At 29.6% G+C, this 18,052-nt stretch overlaps 1 protein-coding gene across 3 annotated transcripts; it reads right to left on the bottom strand.

The window, feature by feature from the left end:
* Positions 1–12,234: 12,234 nt before the first annotated feature.
* Positions 12,235–16,932, bottom strand: LOC124926354 (GATA zinc finger domain-containing protein 14-like). 3 transcript variants are annotated; one of them, XM_047466561.1, is made up of 8 exons: positions 16,689–16,932; positions 16,393–16,580; positions 16,116–16,245; positions 15,901–16,023; positions 14,899–15,348; positions 13,090–13,485; positions 12,668–12,745; positions 12,235–12,484 (listed from the first exon to the last, which is right to left on the bottom strand). In XM_047466561.1, the coding sequence occupies exons 5-8, from the start codon at positions 15,298–15,300 to the stop codon at positions 12,434–12,436; spliced, it is 927 nt and encodes a 308-aa protein (XP_047322517.1). In that variant the 5' UTR covers positions 15,301–15,348; positions 15,901–16,023; positions 16,116–16,245; positions 16,393–16,580; positions 16,689–16,932; the 3' UTR covers positions 12,235–12,433. The 3 variants fall into 3 exon arrangements, with proteins under 3 accessions (XP_047322517.1, XP_047322518.1, XP_047322516.1); XM_047466562.1 differs by having other exon boundaries at positions 13,090–13,486; positions 14,903–15,348; positions 16,116–16,272; XM_047466560.1 differs by having other exon boundaries at positions 16,116–16,272.
* Positions 16,933–18,052: the final 1,120 nt, after the last annotated feature.

The following is an 18,052-nucleotide window of genomic DNA, read 5'->3' on the forward strand; positions in this document are numbered from 1 at the left end:
GACTCAGAATAGGGACTATCCTTCTTTTTCTTACTTACCTTAGTATTTTTGCTTATTACTTTCCGGTTATCTATGAATATATAAAGCTATTTTTGAATACCGGCCTTATTTTGCATTTCTACATGATTTTGATAATTTTAAATAAAATAATCAAAAAGGGAGAAATTGTTAGATAAAAGATAGAGATTCATCCAAAACCCCTCCCAAAATTTTTCGAAAAATTCTCTAACTCTTTTTCAAAATCAAACAACCGGCCTACGGTTGCAAACTCACATAATTTTGATAATTTTAAATAAAATAATCAAAAAGGGAGAAATTGTTAGATAAATTCATACCGGTTCAAATAAACCTAACTTAAACAAACTTCCTATGCAGGAACAAGGAACCGGACCGGATGAACAAAAGAAAACCAACTGAAGAAACCGAACCAGTCAAGCTACCAAACCGATCAAGGATATTCGGTACGCGACCGAACAGAGGAAGGATCGGCCAAAGCTCAAACAGCCGATCAATCCACAAGACCGGAAGAAGTCCGGTCACTTCACTATCAAAAGATATTCGGCCAAGTCAAGAGGCCGACCTGCACAAGAAGACACTTTGGGTATCTGTTGAGAATGATACCAAAGGAACAGACTGAATACTTCCATATCCATGCAAGTCTGAGGAAAGCCTGTAGGCTGCAGAAAACAGTACTACCGGATCCTTCTACTTCGGGATAAGCCAGAAAGGAAATCTTCAAAGTACAGACAACTGTCCAAGCAGACAGTGCCTACATTGAGTAAAAGACAAACCCGGCAGGTTTGCTTTACAGACCAGCAGGACTGAAACAGGATGCCAGGTCTGAGATTGACCGTCAGGTCTGAGGAGAAGACCGGCAGGTCTGAGACACTGAATCACTGCATCTCTGATCAGCCAATCAGATTCAAGGCTTCGAAATATGACCGTTGGCATATTTCACCTATAAAAGGAGGCAGTTGGAGAAGAGTAAATGCAGTTACTAAGCGCGACATTAAGAGACATTAAGTGAGACAAGTGAAGCGTTGAAAGCATTTACTACAAGTAATAACAGTGTGGTATTCTAAGAAAGCCTAAGTGCTAAATTCTAAGTGTGTGTTACAATTTCGGTGTAAATTGTAAGAGTGTTATCGAGCAGGAAATAAGTCTCGATCGGATTGTATTTGTATTCCTTAGTGAATATCCTTCTCGCGGCTTCGAGAAGAAGGGGTGACGTAGGAGTTTTATCTCCGAACATCCATAAAATCTGTTGTGTCATTTACTTTCTGTTGGCTTCATTACATAACCGACTAACCTAACTACACCGCTCCAAACCGACTAAACCATACCGAGTATCCAGATTGCCGAAACCGACCCACCATTCCTCAAATCTCCATCATCCGAAACCGACTCCGCCTATCATACACGTGTACCGCTTCAACTTGAAAGCAAACCTCTTCCGCGCTTGAACCTAGTTCAAGGGTTTGTGACAGGTTGTGTAGTATTGAAACCCCGGTGTTAATCTCTAATCGGATTAATCACCACCTTACGAGTGAGAACCGCTAACCGGTCCAACCCCCGGTCCACCAGCGGCGACCTAGATCCTAACAATTGGTATTAGAGCAGTTAGTTTCAATACTCAAGCAAACATGTATCAAGATAGGCCTCCAATGCTAGAAGGTGATGACTTTGCCAACTGGAAGGCACGCATGCACTTGCATCTAGTCACCTTGGATGATGAAATGGAATCCGTTCTAACCGAAGGACCGATAGTCATTGATAAAGACAGAAAAGAATGGACGGCTGAAGATAGGAGAAGGAACAATCTGGACAACCATGCAAGAAACCGGATCTCCAACAGCGTAGATAGAAATACATACTGCAAGATCAGAGATTGCAAAACCGCAAAGGAGACTTGGAACACGGTCATCCAGATTTTTGAAGGAAATGAAAGAACCAAAGAGAACAAGATAATGGTGGCCACACAGAAGTTTGAAAGCATCAAAATGAAACCAGGGGAAACTATGAAGGAATACAGTGACCGGTTCACTGGTGTATTAGATGAGTTAGCAAATCTGGGCAAGAAATACGACAACAAAGAGGTCATTATGAAGGTCTTGAGATCTCTTCCGAGTGCTTGGGATATAAAGACGATGGTCATGAGAGAATCAAAGAGCCTACGTAAGATGAAATTATACGATGTATTCGAAGATCTCAAGGCTTATGAGTTCGAGATGAATTCCAGAACTGACGAGGAAGTCTCGGCCTCAACGTCAACTAGAGCACTGTTCACATCTACGGAACCGGCTGCACCTACTTCTGTTCCTATATCTACATCTGCACCGGTACCGACTCCTGCACCTGCACCGATCAGAACCGCCGAACAGTTTACTGAGGACGCCATGGCCATGCTTGCACAGAAGTTTGGGAGGTTCATGAAAAGGAGCCAACCGACAAACAACTACTATGGTGACAAATCCAATGTAAGATGTTATAACTGTAACTGTATGGGACACTTTAAGTGGGAATGCAGGAAACCAAGGAGAGATACACAGAAACCAGACTACCAAAATAACCGGAACAACTATCAACAAACCGGTGAAGGAAGTGAAGTACCAAAAGCATTGATAGCCGACGATGGAGGAAGCCTATGGGCTCACAGTGACAGTGACGATGACCTCACATGTCTCATGGCAAATGAGGAACAGGTATTTGACTCTCCTTGTGATGAATTTACTAAAGATGAACTATATGAAGCATTGAATGACATGGTCGAAGAATATAAGAACCTACTGACCATGCTACCTAAGCATATCAACCTTAAAGCCGACCCCATAGTACCGATCCCAGTAGAACCAGAGGTACCTATCATAACCGAACCGGAAGCTATACAACCCGATAATATCCATACCCTAGAAACCGAATTAGAACTTAAGATCGAACAACCTAGTGAGTCAACTAGAGAACTAACCGAAAAAGAGAATGCCAGATTTCAGTATACGATGGCCGCCTATAGGAGATCTAGCGATATAGTAAAGAACCTGAATAAAGAATACAGGCATCCACGCTGTAAGAATGGCCTAGGATACACAGAGAACAGACCTAAAGACCGAAAATCCATATGGAAAGCAAAGCTTACAAAAGGAAACCTTCCCTTTATAAAATTTCTTAAGAGCACCTGCACAGCTGAAGAAGAGGAGACCGCGTATTATAGGGAAGAAAAGACAAAGTATGACTATGTTGGCCCAACCGATTCATGGCTCGACCTTGAGAAAAGGAAAGCAGAAATTCTCAAATATAAGAAAGACTTCCCTGAACCACGTAGGTCAACCTATAGATCATCAAACCAAAGACCATCATCATTTAGGTCATCTGTAGGGAAACCGAAATACACCAGACCAAGTGTGAGGAGAACAGTTGAAACCTTAGCAAAGAAGACCGTTCGATTTATCAAGGTTTGGGTACCTAAGGGACTAATCGCATGTGGACCCAAGTAAATGTGGGTACCAAATAGTTGTAAATATGTAACTTTTGCAGGATCCAAAGAAACGGCTAGGAAACTCTGAATGGTTCTTGGACAGTGGTTGCTCCAGGCATATGACCGGAAATAGCAATCTGCTAACCGACATTAGATCAGTAACCGGTGCTCCAATCACTTTCGGTGACAACTCTAAAGGTAAAACCGTGGGGAAGGGTAAGATTGTCCATGGAAACCTAACTATTGATAATGTACTTTTAGTTGAAAACCTACGTTTTAATCTACTCAGCATTAGTCAAATGTGTGATGCTGGATACACGGTAGAATTCCTTAAGCATGCATGCTTAGTTAAGAACTCTCAAGGAATAGTACTACTAACCGGAAATAGGATAGGTAACATTTACAAGGTAGACTGGAAAACTAGAGTAGAACACCCTATATGCATGATAGCTAAAACTGATCAAACCTGGCTATGGCATAAAAGACTAAACCACCTAAACATGAAAACATTAAACTACATTCGTGGTAAGAAATTAGTTGAAGGCATCCCAGATATAGTATTTAACCAGGATAAGGTTTGTTCAGCATGCCAGATGGGTAAACAAACTAGGTCATCGTTTAAGAGCAAAGGAAATCTCCAATCTAGCCGATGCCTAGATCTTCTTCACATGGATTTATTTGGACCAATTCAGGTCATTAGTCTAGGCGGTATGCTCTACACCATGGTAGTTACTTAGTTCTAATTAAAACATTAGAAACAACATTGCATATTCCAGTCTAAAGTTTAATATTGAAATTCATTTGAGCGATCCAACACTCTTTTGTAATGATAAATGAGGAGGTGTGAAAAGGAACAAATAATTAAGAATTCATTTATGAGCGGATCAACACATAATCTGACCCAAGTATCCATTTACTCTTATATATATATCCAAATTAATTATAGTTTTCAACCCGACAAACCAAACAAATTCAAATTAAGCATTATTATTATATATATTTGTATATTATTGTTATAAATGTCACGTGTTCATCTAGTTTTGTATAGAATTTAAAATATAAAGTCTTATTAATTTAGTTGGTTAAAGAGTTTTACACGTTTTTATTATCCTGCAAGTTCGAAACATACATATAGTATTTTATTTTTATTTTTAATCGTTACAAGTTTGTAGGTGGGTAACCCACGATCCGACCCCAAATATTTATTTACTCTCACATATATTTTGAAATTAATCACAGCTCTCGACCCGATAAATCAAGCAAATTAAAATTAATCATTATTATATATATATATATATATTATATTGGTATGAATGTCGCACGTTTATCAAATTTTGTGTATGTTTGGTAAACCTGAAATTGGCATTAGAATTAGAATTGGTGGGTCCAATTTTTATTTCTAAGTTTGTTAAACCTTTTAATATTAAAAATTAAAATTTTAATAAAATTCAATATAGTATAATTTTGTAGTTCTAAATTTCATTCTTTTTATGTTGAAATTGTAATTGTAAATTTTATTTTATTTATGTTTTTAAAACAAAATAACTTTTTAATTTATCATTTAAAACACGATTAAAAGTTTCCATCGATAATGGTTTTTTTAATTTAGGATGTTAAAATATCGAAGCTCATTTTTTTTTTAATTTAGTAAGTTAACATTTTGAAATATAATATATATATATAATTAATGTCGAACCAATATATTTTATTTTTTAAATTTATGAAGTTAACATTGTTAACCGATATTTTATTTTAATAAAATCAAAATTTAAAAAAAAAAAATTAACACTTAACTATCCTGATTATATCATATCAATATTTTAATAATATAGATAATATATATTAAAATTATTTTTATTATATTCTTTTGTTTGAACCTTTATAATTTTCTCAAACAAATTATATTAGAATTCAACTTTAATTATCATGGAATTGGAATTATTATTTTTTTCAATTTCAATTTTAAATTCACACGTCCAAACCTATCCAATTGATTTTGTAATTTTAAATTCTATTATTTTTAGATGAATTGTAATTAAAGTATTAAATTTTCTTATATTTTGTAAATAAATAAATTATTTTATTATATATGACATGATTGATGTATTGAACTTATACATGTTATTTTTTAATAAATATCAAAATCTAGAGAAATTAATAAGGCGGGTTATCTTTGGTTTTAAAAAAAATCAACTAAAATTAAATTTTTAATTAACCATTTCTAAATAATTATATTATTTATTTTATTAACCAAAATATTAAAATATTTTATTTTTTATTTTATTCTTATATATCAATATTTTTTAAGTTTTTTTTTATCAAAAATAAACATCACTTTCTCAAAATTATCACCTATCATTATTTTTTTCTCCTTCTAAGTTTTAAAAAAAACTCAATCTAACTGCCTTAATTATGTTATATAATGAGCCTGGTCAAATCATACCTAATAATATAAATAGAGAAATAATTAGGTGAGGGAATGACGTGGCATAATATTATTCGCTAAAAAAATTAAATAATTTCTCTCTTTTCTCTCTTTCCTTCTACTTTTACATTTTCCAACCAATAAAGGTGATGTCACGTCATTCCCTCACCAAATTTCCTCCCTCTATCACTCCTCATATAAATAATATATATTTAAATTATTTTTATTCTATTTTTTCAAACATAATTATAAGTGGAACGAAAATTAGGATGTAAAAAAGTTAGGGGATGATAAAAAGATCAAATGAGACTTGCGCCATGTCTAGGGAAGATCTCGCCCATTACCGTTTTGGGTCTCATGAAATATTCCGCTGTCAACTTTTGTTTTGCGAATCACTCTAATCCAAAAGTGTTAGATATAGAGTCGGCTTGATATTTTAATAAAATATAATCACCTTCATAAAGTCATCATTGTTCATCTATCTACTTCCATATTACACATCTAGCTAGTGTGAAAATAATAATTAAACAACAGACCTAAATAATTCCCTAATTTTTATTTTTTATTGTCAAATCATTTTGAATTCGAATTCAAACCAAAATGATTGGATTTAACAAACACCTAATTTTATATATAATTATATAATTATATATTATAAATTATATAATAAATAATTAAAGAACTAAGAAAAGTGAATTTGATATTAGTTTGGTTTTTTGTTAAAATTCAAACTCAGAAATTAAATCGAAAACCGTCTATGAACTTAAAATCGTTTAAAATTTAATTTTAAAATCGAAAATGAAATTCGAATTTGATTTATTCGAATTCGGTCAGATATTCGGTTTACACCAAATATTGAACACCCCTATCGGAGGGTGTCTTGTTTCCCTTTTCATCATTCAGATTTGAGTTTGTGTTATATTTTATTCGGTACGGAAGCATGTTCATAAATTACTAATTTTTGTTGAAGCATGAGAAACTATTTAGTCGAATTGGATTTATTATCTTGGACTTTTATATTCTGAATAATACTTTCAATCTGTAGTGTGTTGTTTGTTGTTCATACCTTCAAATTGTGTCCGTGACCAATTTTCGAGTCCATATTTATCTCCTTTTTGCAGCAAATGAGACGATGTTTTTGAATCTAGAGTTCTTTTTTATTTTTTCTTATAAAGAGTTTATGGAATTTATCTTTTATCTGTAGGCATTTTACATGTATCTCTTAATGATTTCTATGGATTTGTTTTTGTTGTTTTGACCATATTTGTAGATGATCAATTATCATTTGACATAACTTTTTTCGACGTTGATTATCAACCCTTGGGCAAAAAAAAATTATTGCCACTTAGAATTCAAGGTAAAGATTCTTTCGACACTACTAAATTAGTTTGTTGATTTATTCTCCTTCATCAATTATTGTTATTTAATTCAAATGAGTTTGTTTTTAGGATTACCCGATAGCGTCTCAAATTTGTTGTTTCAGATTTGGTGCTCTACTCTGCACCACATTCATAATATAAGTGACTGTTTTAATTTTGACTCGCTATATAAAATGTTCAATTTTGTGAAGGTGGTGTAGGGTTTATCACCAAATCTGAAATAGTAAATTTGAACCCCGAATAAATTGTAGTGAATGATGCATTAGTGTCATTATAATCTTAATATTTGTAAATTTATATTATATAACGTCCATATTTAATTTTTTAATATTATTTTCTATTATTTTCTCATTAATGTTTTTATTTATAACTCCTTATTTGATTTAATCAGAATTATTTTTTTTATTATAATAAGTTACTAATTTTTGACAATCTTCTTTTTATTCTCTCTAAGAAAAAGTAAAAAAAAGTTGAAGACATTTTTTTTCCTTTTAATGATTTTTTAAAATCGGAAAGTGTTATGTTTTCTTTTTCATTATTCAGATTTGATTTGGTGTTAGTATTTCATTCGATGCGGCTTATATAGCTGGATTAAATTTTTTATCCAAAATTTTTGTGATCAGAATAATACTCTTAATCTTCGATGGATCATTAATTTGTTGCTCATATCCTCTAATTGATTGATAATGCTTTCTCTAGTCTATATCGGTTCCTTTTTTAGCAGTTAAAGAGACAAAATTATCGAATTTGAAGTTGTTGTTTAGATTTTAATAATGAGTTATTTGAGGCACTCTTTCTTATATGTATTTCTCCAATTATTTGATGGTTAATTATCATTTCGGTCATATATTAGATGGTCAATTATCATTTGACATAATATTTTTTAGCCTTATTTATCAACTCTCGATTAAGGATAATTTCAACTACCGTTCAAATATTATTAGAGATTCTTTCAATAACATTCATTGGTCCATTCGGCTTTTTCTATTTCAGCATTCATTCATCATTCGATAACATTCATTGGTCCATTCGGCTTGCTCTATTTCAGCATTCATTTATCGTTTAAAAACTCAAATGAATTTGTTCTTAGAATTAATATAATGGATGAATGTTGGATATCATCTAATATAACTTTTAATTTTGTAATTTAAATTATTATAATTTAATATCTATATGATCAATTGTGTTTGTTACGATTTTATAGGATTTTTTATTTTTTTATTATTTATTAATTAATTTTTTATATATATAATTCTCAATTAATTTATTAAAAACCAATTTCTCACCCACAAAAAAAAATACTAATTTGATTTAGAATGTTAAATTAACTTATATACATTAAATATTTTATTTATAAAGTTGATCATATTTATTAAGTTAAATTTCTCAATTGATGAACAAAATCGAGCTAACAAGCCAATAGGCTACAACATATACGTTAAATTGTTGTTTTCAAAAAATATTTAATATTAACTATTTTTTGTTATAAATTAAAAAATAATAAAATATTTGAAATTATGATTTTCTCTTAATAAGATTAATGATTTTAATTTGTTTATATATTATTTAAAATTATTAAAATTGATGATATTTTAAAATCAAATATTTTTAAATAATTTTATTTTAATTTTTAATTTATACAAAATTTTATTTATATTACTTTTATTTTGTATAATTACTAAAACATTCACTAAATAAATATATAATTAAATAATAATAATAATTTAGAATTAAATATTTTGAGATAATAATTTTATTTTAATAAGATTAATATATATATATATCATCTTTTATTACTAATTTAATCATTTACTAATATGAATTATTTTAGTAATTGAAAATAAAGTATATTTTAATATATATTTGAGTAATTATTTACAATAAAATATATTATAAATAGAATTCTATATAAATTAAAATTTAAAAATAAAATATTTGATATAAAATTATCATTTATTTAAAATTTATAAATAATTCAGATTAAAATTATTAATCTTATTAAAAAAAATTAAAATATTTAATTCTTTTAATTTATAAAAAAATATAAAAGGTTAGATATATATTAAAAACAAGATTTTATAAATTAAATGTATTGGATCATATTGGTTTGTAGGGTCCCTTGGATGTGCCAAAGTCTCAAGGGATAGCATATTTCTCCCCGGTTTGTATATAGGTTTTTGTTCATTATATATATATATATATATATATGAGTAATGATAAGGAACGCAGGCAGGACCGTGAAAGTCCGCGAAAATAGAATATTCGTTTAAAACATCGAATATTCTCTCTCTTATTAATTAATTTCTCTCTCCTCTTGTTAATTAATTTATCTCTATGTCTCTACTAATTAATTAATTTATTTTTATTTCTCTCTCACTAATTAATTAATTTATCTCTCTCATTTCTAATTAATTTATTTAAATCATAAACACTAAACCTTAAATTCTAAACTCTAAATAATATCTCTTATTTTTATTTAGTTGAATTATGAATTTATCAAAAAATTAATTAATTAAAAAATAATAAGAAAAAGAAAAAAGAGGGCATAAAGAATAAATAAAATGAGAGTTTAGGATTTAGAATTTAGGGTTTAGAGTTTAAGGTTTAGGATTTAAGGTTTAGAGTTTAAGATTTATGTCTTAGAATTTACGGTTTAAGAGTTAAAGATTAGGTTTAGCAAAAAAATTAATTAATAAATACAACATTATGTTTTATTTTAACAGTTATAGTTAAAGTTAAATGATAGATAATAAATATTAAAGAAATGAGTGAAATAATTAATCGCAAGAATATGGATAAATTAGTTAGTAGAGATAGAGTTAGAAATTAATTAATAAAGGAGAGAGAATATTCGGTGTTTAAAGGGAATATTCTATTTTCGCGGACTTTCGCCGCCCAAAATTCGCTTTCCCTATCATTCAAATTTTTTAATAAAAATTCTTCTCTGACACCGTTTCATTGATTGGTTTGGCTTGCTCTACCTTAACTGTAATCGTTCAAAAACTCAAATAAGTTCGTCTTTGAATGAATTCTCAACAAATCGTATCGTTAGATCTTTTTCGAGTTTATTTTTTTAAATGATTTATGCAATTTCATATTTAGATCATTCATTATTATTTTTGTAGATACTATTTATATTATTTATTAATTATTTTTTTTACATGTAACTCTTATAAGAATTAATTTCTTATATAAAATTATATGTACAAAAATTAACACAAAAAATTGTTATATATAGTATTATACTTTATAAATATTTAAAGAAAATGTAATAATAAATATATAATTTAGATGATGAATTATGAAGTCTATATATATAAATATTGTATCATTTATATAATTTAGTATCTCTATAAAAAATAAATCATTTTACTCATTTGAAACTTCTTTTTAGCATTGAAAGATGTTTGGTTTCTATATATATAAATATTGTATCACTTATATTTAAATAGATGATGCACTTGTGTTTTTTATTTGACATATATATATATATAAATAATGATGCTTAATTTTTAAAGTGTCCGGATTGTCGGATCGAGAGTTGTGGTTAATTTAGATATATGTTAGAGTAATTGATACTTGGGTCGGATTGTGGGTTGACCCGTCCATAAACTTAAAACGGTTAAAAATAAAAATAAAAATACTATAGGTATGGTTCGAATTTGTAACCTAACAAAACAAGTACAACATTTTAACCAACTAGACTAATAACACTTTATATTTTAAATTTAACCCAAAATTTGATAAACGCGTGACATTTTAATAATATAAGTCAACTTTTTAACTAACTAATATATATATATATATATATAATGATGCTTAATTTTTAAAGTGTCCGGATTGCCGGGTCGAGAGCTGTGGTTAATTTGGATATATGTGAGAGTAATAGATATTTGGGTCGGATTGTGGGTTGACCCGCCCATAAACTTAAAACGGTTAAAAATAAAATTAAAAATGTTATATGTATGGTTCGAACTTGCAACCTAATAAAACAAGTATAACTTTTTAACTAACTAGGCTAATAACACTTTATATTTTAAATTCAACCCAAAATTTGATAAACGCGTGACATTTTAACAATATAAGTTCAACTTTTTAACTAACTAATCTATATATATATAATGATGCTTAATTTTTAAAGTGTCCAGATTGTCGGGTCGAGAGTTGTGGTTAATTTGAATATATATGTGAGAAAATGAATATTTGGGTCGGATTTTGAGTTGAACTGCCCATAAAAAATTTACTGTAATATTTTTTTCACGATTTTTTATATTATTATTCGTGGAAATAGATGGGATACATGCTAGTATTATTAGTAGGAATATATTTTTCGTCAAATTGTAATTCGAATAATAGTCTAATAATTAATGAATTATTCATTTTTTATTTGTGTTAATAATTTTATCTGGAATTTGTAAATGTCCCTCCTTAACAAAAAATAAATAAAAAAATAATAATAATAAAATAAAAATGTGAGAAATAATAAATTTGAAAACTTTTATCAAAAACTAATATTTAATATATGGAGTAGATGGTTCATTACCAATTTTTTTTGCATTGACTCAACTAAGACTCTGAATATTTGGCTATATTTCAACTCTATTATCGTTTCGTTTCATTGGACTTGTTTTATAGTAGTTTCTCTCAAATTTTCATTTTCAAAACTTATTTTTTTTCTAATTATTAATTCAGAATTTAGATAAACAATTATTTATTATAACTCTTTAATATTATTTTGAATTATTTATTAATTAATTTTTACACGTAATTTTTAACTGCATTTGAATTTAATAAAAATACTTTTCTTAATAAAATATCCTAAATAAATTATAATCCATTAAAGATTAATTAAGTTATTCAAAACAATAACCAGCATTTAAACTTAATTTTTTATTATAAAATGTGATAAATAAATAAATACTCTAACTAGTTTTAACAAAAAAAAATACTCTTATTCATCCAAATTATAATTAATTTATATTTAATAAAAAAAAAAGAACTTTAAATTCCCAGTTAATCCACCACCGATTAAAAAAGCTGAGCAAAGAGCTTTGATTTTACTTTTCTTGTAAAAAGCTCTTTAAGAAACGAAGAAAAGTGAAACGTTTTATACAGAAAAAAAGACAATGAAGAAGAACTATTCTCTCTCCTCTCTCTTCATTCAGAATCAGACTCCATGTTTCCCATCGCCCTAAGTCCTCTTGGTCTCTGTATTCAATAAAAACAATCTTATTATAATTCACCCATTTCAAAACATTTACCAAATTTATTTGAAATTTTTATTATTTTTCGAATTTAAGAAGGACCCACATCAAAACTTTGATATTTGAGTCATGGGTTTAAATTTATTAAAAAATATATAAATTGTGAAAATTTTCATAACAAGTTTACCTTCTTGGAGGTCTTCTTCTCTCTAACTTCATACCGCTCCAGGCTCAATTCACATAACCATGCCCCAGGACTTATTAACTGCATTTATCATCATATTTGACCCCACACCATTTAATATATTTTTAATATTATTTTCTACATATTTTAAAATCATAACTGATTTAATAAATAATATAATGACAAGTTAAAAAAAAAAAAAAGTAAATGTTTTAAAATGATTAAAAAAAAAACTATGACAGCCAGATTTTGCGGAAACAGTTTCCTAACTTGTAAATTTAATCAATCAAATCCAATAATAATTCTTAATGATATGTTTGTTCTTCAAAATTATTTTTTAAAACAAATAATCGCTGTCATCTTAAGACTCAAGATTCAATAATGAAAAAATGAGAGAGAAAAAGAAGAGAGAGAGAGAAACATACATTGAGGTTGCGTTGAATGAATTTAGCCCTCTTTTTGGGTCTCTGAGGTAACTTAGAACCCTTAAAAGCAAAGAAATCTTCTTCTTTCTCCTTATTCGTTAATCCGATCACGAATTTCGGCGGCCAAGGTGCGACCATCGCATCGCTTCCAGACGACGACCCTCCACCACCACCACCACCACCCTTCTTCCCATCAGCCTCACCGGAACCGCCGTGAGCATTCCCGTTACGGTGGTGGTGATGGTGGTTTTCGTTGGCCGGACCTGCATCGTTAATTAGATGACCACCCCTTTTATCATGCGTAACCGCCACCACGACCCCTACTCCAGATCCTTTATCACCGTTGATCTGTGCTCCTCCTTTCATGGCCGTCGATGTTTCCATGTTGTTGTTGTTCCTAATGAAACCCATCAGAGAGAAAAATCATTCAGAAAAAATAATCATAATAATAATCATAATAATAGATCTGTGGGTAAGGATATGACTTTAATCTATCTATAAAGAAAGGGTTTTGCAAAGGAAATCTTATTCTTTGGATTCTTTAACCTAATTGTATACCTTTTTTCTGATAATGGCAATTGGACCGAAACTGATTTTTATTTTATTTTATTTCCTTTTTCTTTCAAGATTGGAAGGAAATAATAATAATAAGATATTTTTGTGAAGGTGAGTGGGTGGGTACATGATGAGGACAAATGGCTTTACAATTTACTTTCCTTGCACAATCTCAACCGTCCGATTCAATATACAAAATAACTTTACACTTCAGACCACGCCAACACCCCCAACTACTTAATTAAAAATATATTCACAACCCACTTATTTTGAATTATTTCAACTAAAATTATAATTTATTATATAAAATTAATTCTAAGTTTAATTTGATTATGTTTTAAAATTTTCTTATCAATTAAAATAAAATAAAAAAATATAAATAAAGAACAAGAAAAGTTAGCCATCTAATCCACAACCACACCGTACTCTGTGTGGCCCAAGAAAGAAAAATGACATTGCTATAAGACAAAAAGGCTCATTTAATTTCTTTTATATTTTATTACTAATTTCAAATATTAAAAAAATATTATTTAATCAATTAATTTTCTATTTAATATTATAATAATCAAATTAAAATACTTTACATTAAAAATGTTATAAAAAAATATTTAGATATTTTATTAATTAATTAAATTATATAATAAAAAACTTGGTATAGATAATATTTTTATTAAGAATAATTATAATATCTTAAAAATAAATTGAATATTTAGATATAAAACCAATATGTTAAAATAAACTAAAACAAAGACCGAATAATTTTGAAGAAATCAATTTCTCTCCCAAACAAGACCTAAGACCAATTTTCCAAAATATAATTTAAATATTATATTACCTAAGTAATAATTTCCTATATCTCAATATCTCCGTCAACTTTTTCTATATAATATTTCAAAAAATCTTTAAGATATATAAAACTTTAATAATAATAATATTTTATTTTAAATAATTAAAACCTTATAAACAAAATTAAATATTAATTTCAGAAGCTACCTTACCTCTACAACAAACTGCTTTGTAATAATATTTCTTTTTCTGTCTCTATTTAACCTGACCCCATCCAATTATTTCAATAAAATAATCCAAGCACGTTAGAATCAGAGATCATGGGGAAACAGCTGTCAAATTCTTCCTTTGAATTTGTTTTTTCATTTATGGGTTCAGCCTTTTTCAAACAATATAGTTTAATTTAACTTTAATGGAGGACGGAGCGTTTGCTCACGCGCCTCTGTAGAGTATAGAATTGAAGTGAACGTACCTTAGAACACGATGAGGAGGAGACGAAGGGCGCTGCCGGAGATTCAAATATACATGCTGTTGATTATTAGTGTTAGCGATTGCAACGCCAGCATGATGATTATTACTATTATTATTATTATTAGCATCCGATCTGACTACTCTTCTATCGATCCTGACAGTTGTCCGGTGACCGGTGACGGCGGAATCTCCACCGCCGCCGCCGTCTTTGGCCTGCATCTTCATGCACCTGAGTCGTTTCCGATTTCCCCACTGTAAGACGAATTCGGAAGATGTTGCCGACGTAGATCGTGTCTCCGGTGAATTAGTTACGGTGGTTCTCGGAAAATTTCTGTTGTGATCGCCTCCTAATCTTGGTTCTCGGTTGTGGTTGGTATTTGTAGAAGTATTCTTTTCCATCCTTTTTATTATTATTATTTATTTTCTTTAGAAACCACCAAGCTTGACCTGTACAAATAACTATGGTTAGTTTATTACTTAACCATGGTTAACTTCTCCATTATTATCATTAAAATAACACCCCCCAATACCCACACACAGAAAAGCAAAAACAACTCCCATTATCTTTAAGCATACTCTCTCTCTCTCTTTCTCTCCATTTCATCCTTCAATAAGGATCGTAGATCTGGTTTTGAAAAGAAAATGGTAGATCTGGCTGGTATTTCAAAAGCTCACAAAATTGAATTCCATATTTTTCTCTCTCTTCTTCATTCCCCTCTCTATAACCTCCTTCTACGAAAGACCTAGCTAGATACATCTCTCTTTCACACAAAACCAAAAATCTGAACAATGAATGAATGGAAAATTCTTCTGAAATGACTAGAAGATTGAAATCTGAAATCTGTAATCTAGAGAGAGAGATAGTGTGTATGTGTGTGTAAGAGAGAGAGAGAGAGAGTGAGATAAGGAGACAATAATGGAAGAGAAATCCGAATTGACTAAAACAAGATGAGCAAAACACGATGACCTAGATTGAGATGAAGAATAACGCTGCATTACCTGAAATATTCAACTTCGTCTCCGGCTAAATCTGTAATGAACAGAATTGAACAAGTAAAGAGATCCGAGAAGGAATTGATATTTCTTGACCGAATTAGGTTTTTCTAAGAAGATTTTGTAGAACTGCATAATAGAACATCATCACGGTTGTTAGTACAACAGCATTTATATTGTCATCATCATCCTTATACAGAATACGTCAATTTCATACATACCGTCTCCTTTCGAATTGAATGAATTTCCGTCGTCGTCCTTAAATTACTAAAAGTCTGAGAGGTAGCGGTATAATTTTAATCAGAAGCTTCAGTTCTAACTCCGATCTTCAAAACTCTGAAGCTTCGTTACCTGTTTCAGATTTCGTCAACAAACTGCCTGAGAAAAACAAGTAAAATGCACCTGTTAGAGAGATAGATTCATCAGCAGATTGAGTCAATTACAAGGATTGATTGATCCTTTGAAAAACTCAGCCTCCGTTTATTACTACATACACACCTCTGTCTAACTATCTACCGAAACCAGAATCAACTCGTCTGAGAAGAAGAAGAAGAAGAATATCGAAACAATGAAAGTATTCAAATCTCGTCCGATTTGCAGACAACTGCTATTTTCTGTTTGTGTACAAATTGAACGAAGATGAAACCAAATCTTCTTCGCAACAACGTTCCGTGTTCAAATATAATCTGCAACAACAACAACAACAAGAAAAAAGGAAGATTAATAGATTTTGAGATATGATCAAAAGAAGAATCAGCAGCAGATAAGAAAGTGAGACTTCAATTTCATATCACCTTAAACTTGAATCTCTCCTGAAGAAATATGTCAAGAAATACAGAGAAGGTCCAGATCTTCTAACATGAAGATAACTCACAACATTCCAATACGTCCTGATTTTCACGGAAAACTTACAGATAAGAAAATTCGGAAGCACACAACGAAGAAGAAGAAGAGAAAAGGAAGAAGATGAAGAAGAATAACAGAGCCTCCTGTCTTGATAGAAATGAAATGCTCTCTTTCTCTCTCTCTCTCCTCCTACCCCCAATCAACCTGTTTTATATCCTCTCAGTTCCCGTAATCACAACTCCCTTCATAGCCGATCCTACATCTGACGGCCCAAACACTTCCCCTCTTATCAACCGTTAGATCTGTCTATCTTTACTCTCAACTAACGCCGTAACTCTCTACACCAATAAGCGTTCAAATCCGTTAGTTAACACAAAACTAAACTAGACTCTAATATAAAACTCATATTTAAACCTCTTACATGATTGTCTTTTCACATTCACCCACAAACTTTATTTCTTTTATTCAAGTTCCTTAAGTTACAAAATATGTCATATTTTTAACTATGTTTTCTTAGGTTAACCGGATTTTAAAAAAATCTCAAATCTGATGTTTTTGGCTATACATCTATCTTTTCAAATTAAATCAAATGGTATCACATTACCACTAGTTTTAAATATCTTACAATTTTAAAAAATAATTATTGAGATTGATAAATTTGTGATCACACTAACAAAGTGAGGATAACATATATATAGAGATAGAGAGAGGATGTTATTGAGACATTGTCATTATGTTTATTTTAGGTTGAGTTGTATTGATTTGAATATGTTATTTGTATAGATTTTTTTAAATTTGTGCTTAGGTTTCCTTATGAAGGTGTGATTTTTAGACTATATAAATCAATATTAAAGTTATTAGCTAATGAAAATAGTGAAATTTAATGGCTCAATTATTATTTGACTATCAAACTTGTCCTTTTTATTTAAATGGTATTGAATTTTAAATTTTGTCATAATAAAATTTTAATAATTTAAGATTTTTCTCAAATTACAAAATATGATATTATTTTAATGTATTATTTTTGTTTTTAAATTAATTTTTATGTTTTTAAATTAATTGATATTTAAATACGTTTTGAACGTATTATTTTAAAATTAATTATTATTTTTTATTATTTTTGATATTTACGTATTCTAGTTTCTTTAAATTAATTTGGGTGAATACAAAAACGTGTAATATAGGGAAAATTTTGAATTTTTTTGAATAGAGATAAATTTTGTATTATTTTTTAAATATATATATATATAATGATATTTAATTTTTAAAGTGTCCAGATTACCGGGTCGAGAGCCGTGGTTAATTTGGATAT

Source organism: Impatiens glandulifera, chromosome 2 (assembly GCF_907164915.1).
Source record: "Impatiens glandulifera chromosome 2, dImpGla2.1, whole genome shotgun sequence".
NCBI classification, from domain to species: Eukaryota; Viridiplantae; Streptophyta; class Magnoliopsida; order Ericales; family Balsaminaceae; genus Impatiens; species Impatiens glandulifera.

Bases quoted from the DNA above. Each gene is read 5' to 3' on its own strand.
- LOC124926354 (XM_047466561.1), bottom strand. From the start codon at position 15,300: ATGGAAAAGAATACTTCTACAAATACCAACCACAACCGAGAACCAAGA. The intron at 13,486-14,898 runs GTTCACTTCAAT...GGTTTCATTAGG, and splicing joins CTCATCGTGTTCTAAGGTAC to AACAACAACAACATGGAAAC. The intron at 12,746-13,089 runs GTATGTTTCTCT...TGATAAATGCAG, and splicing joins TCATTCAACGCAACCTCAAT to TTAATAAGTCCTGGGGCATG.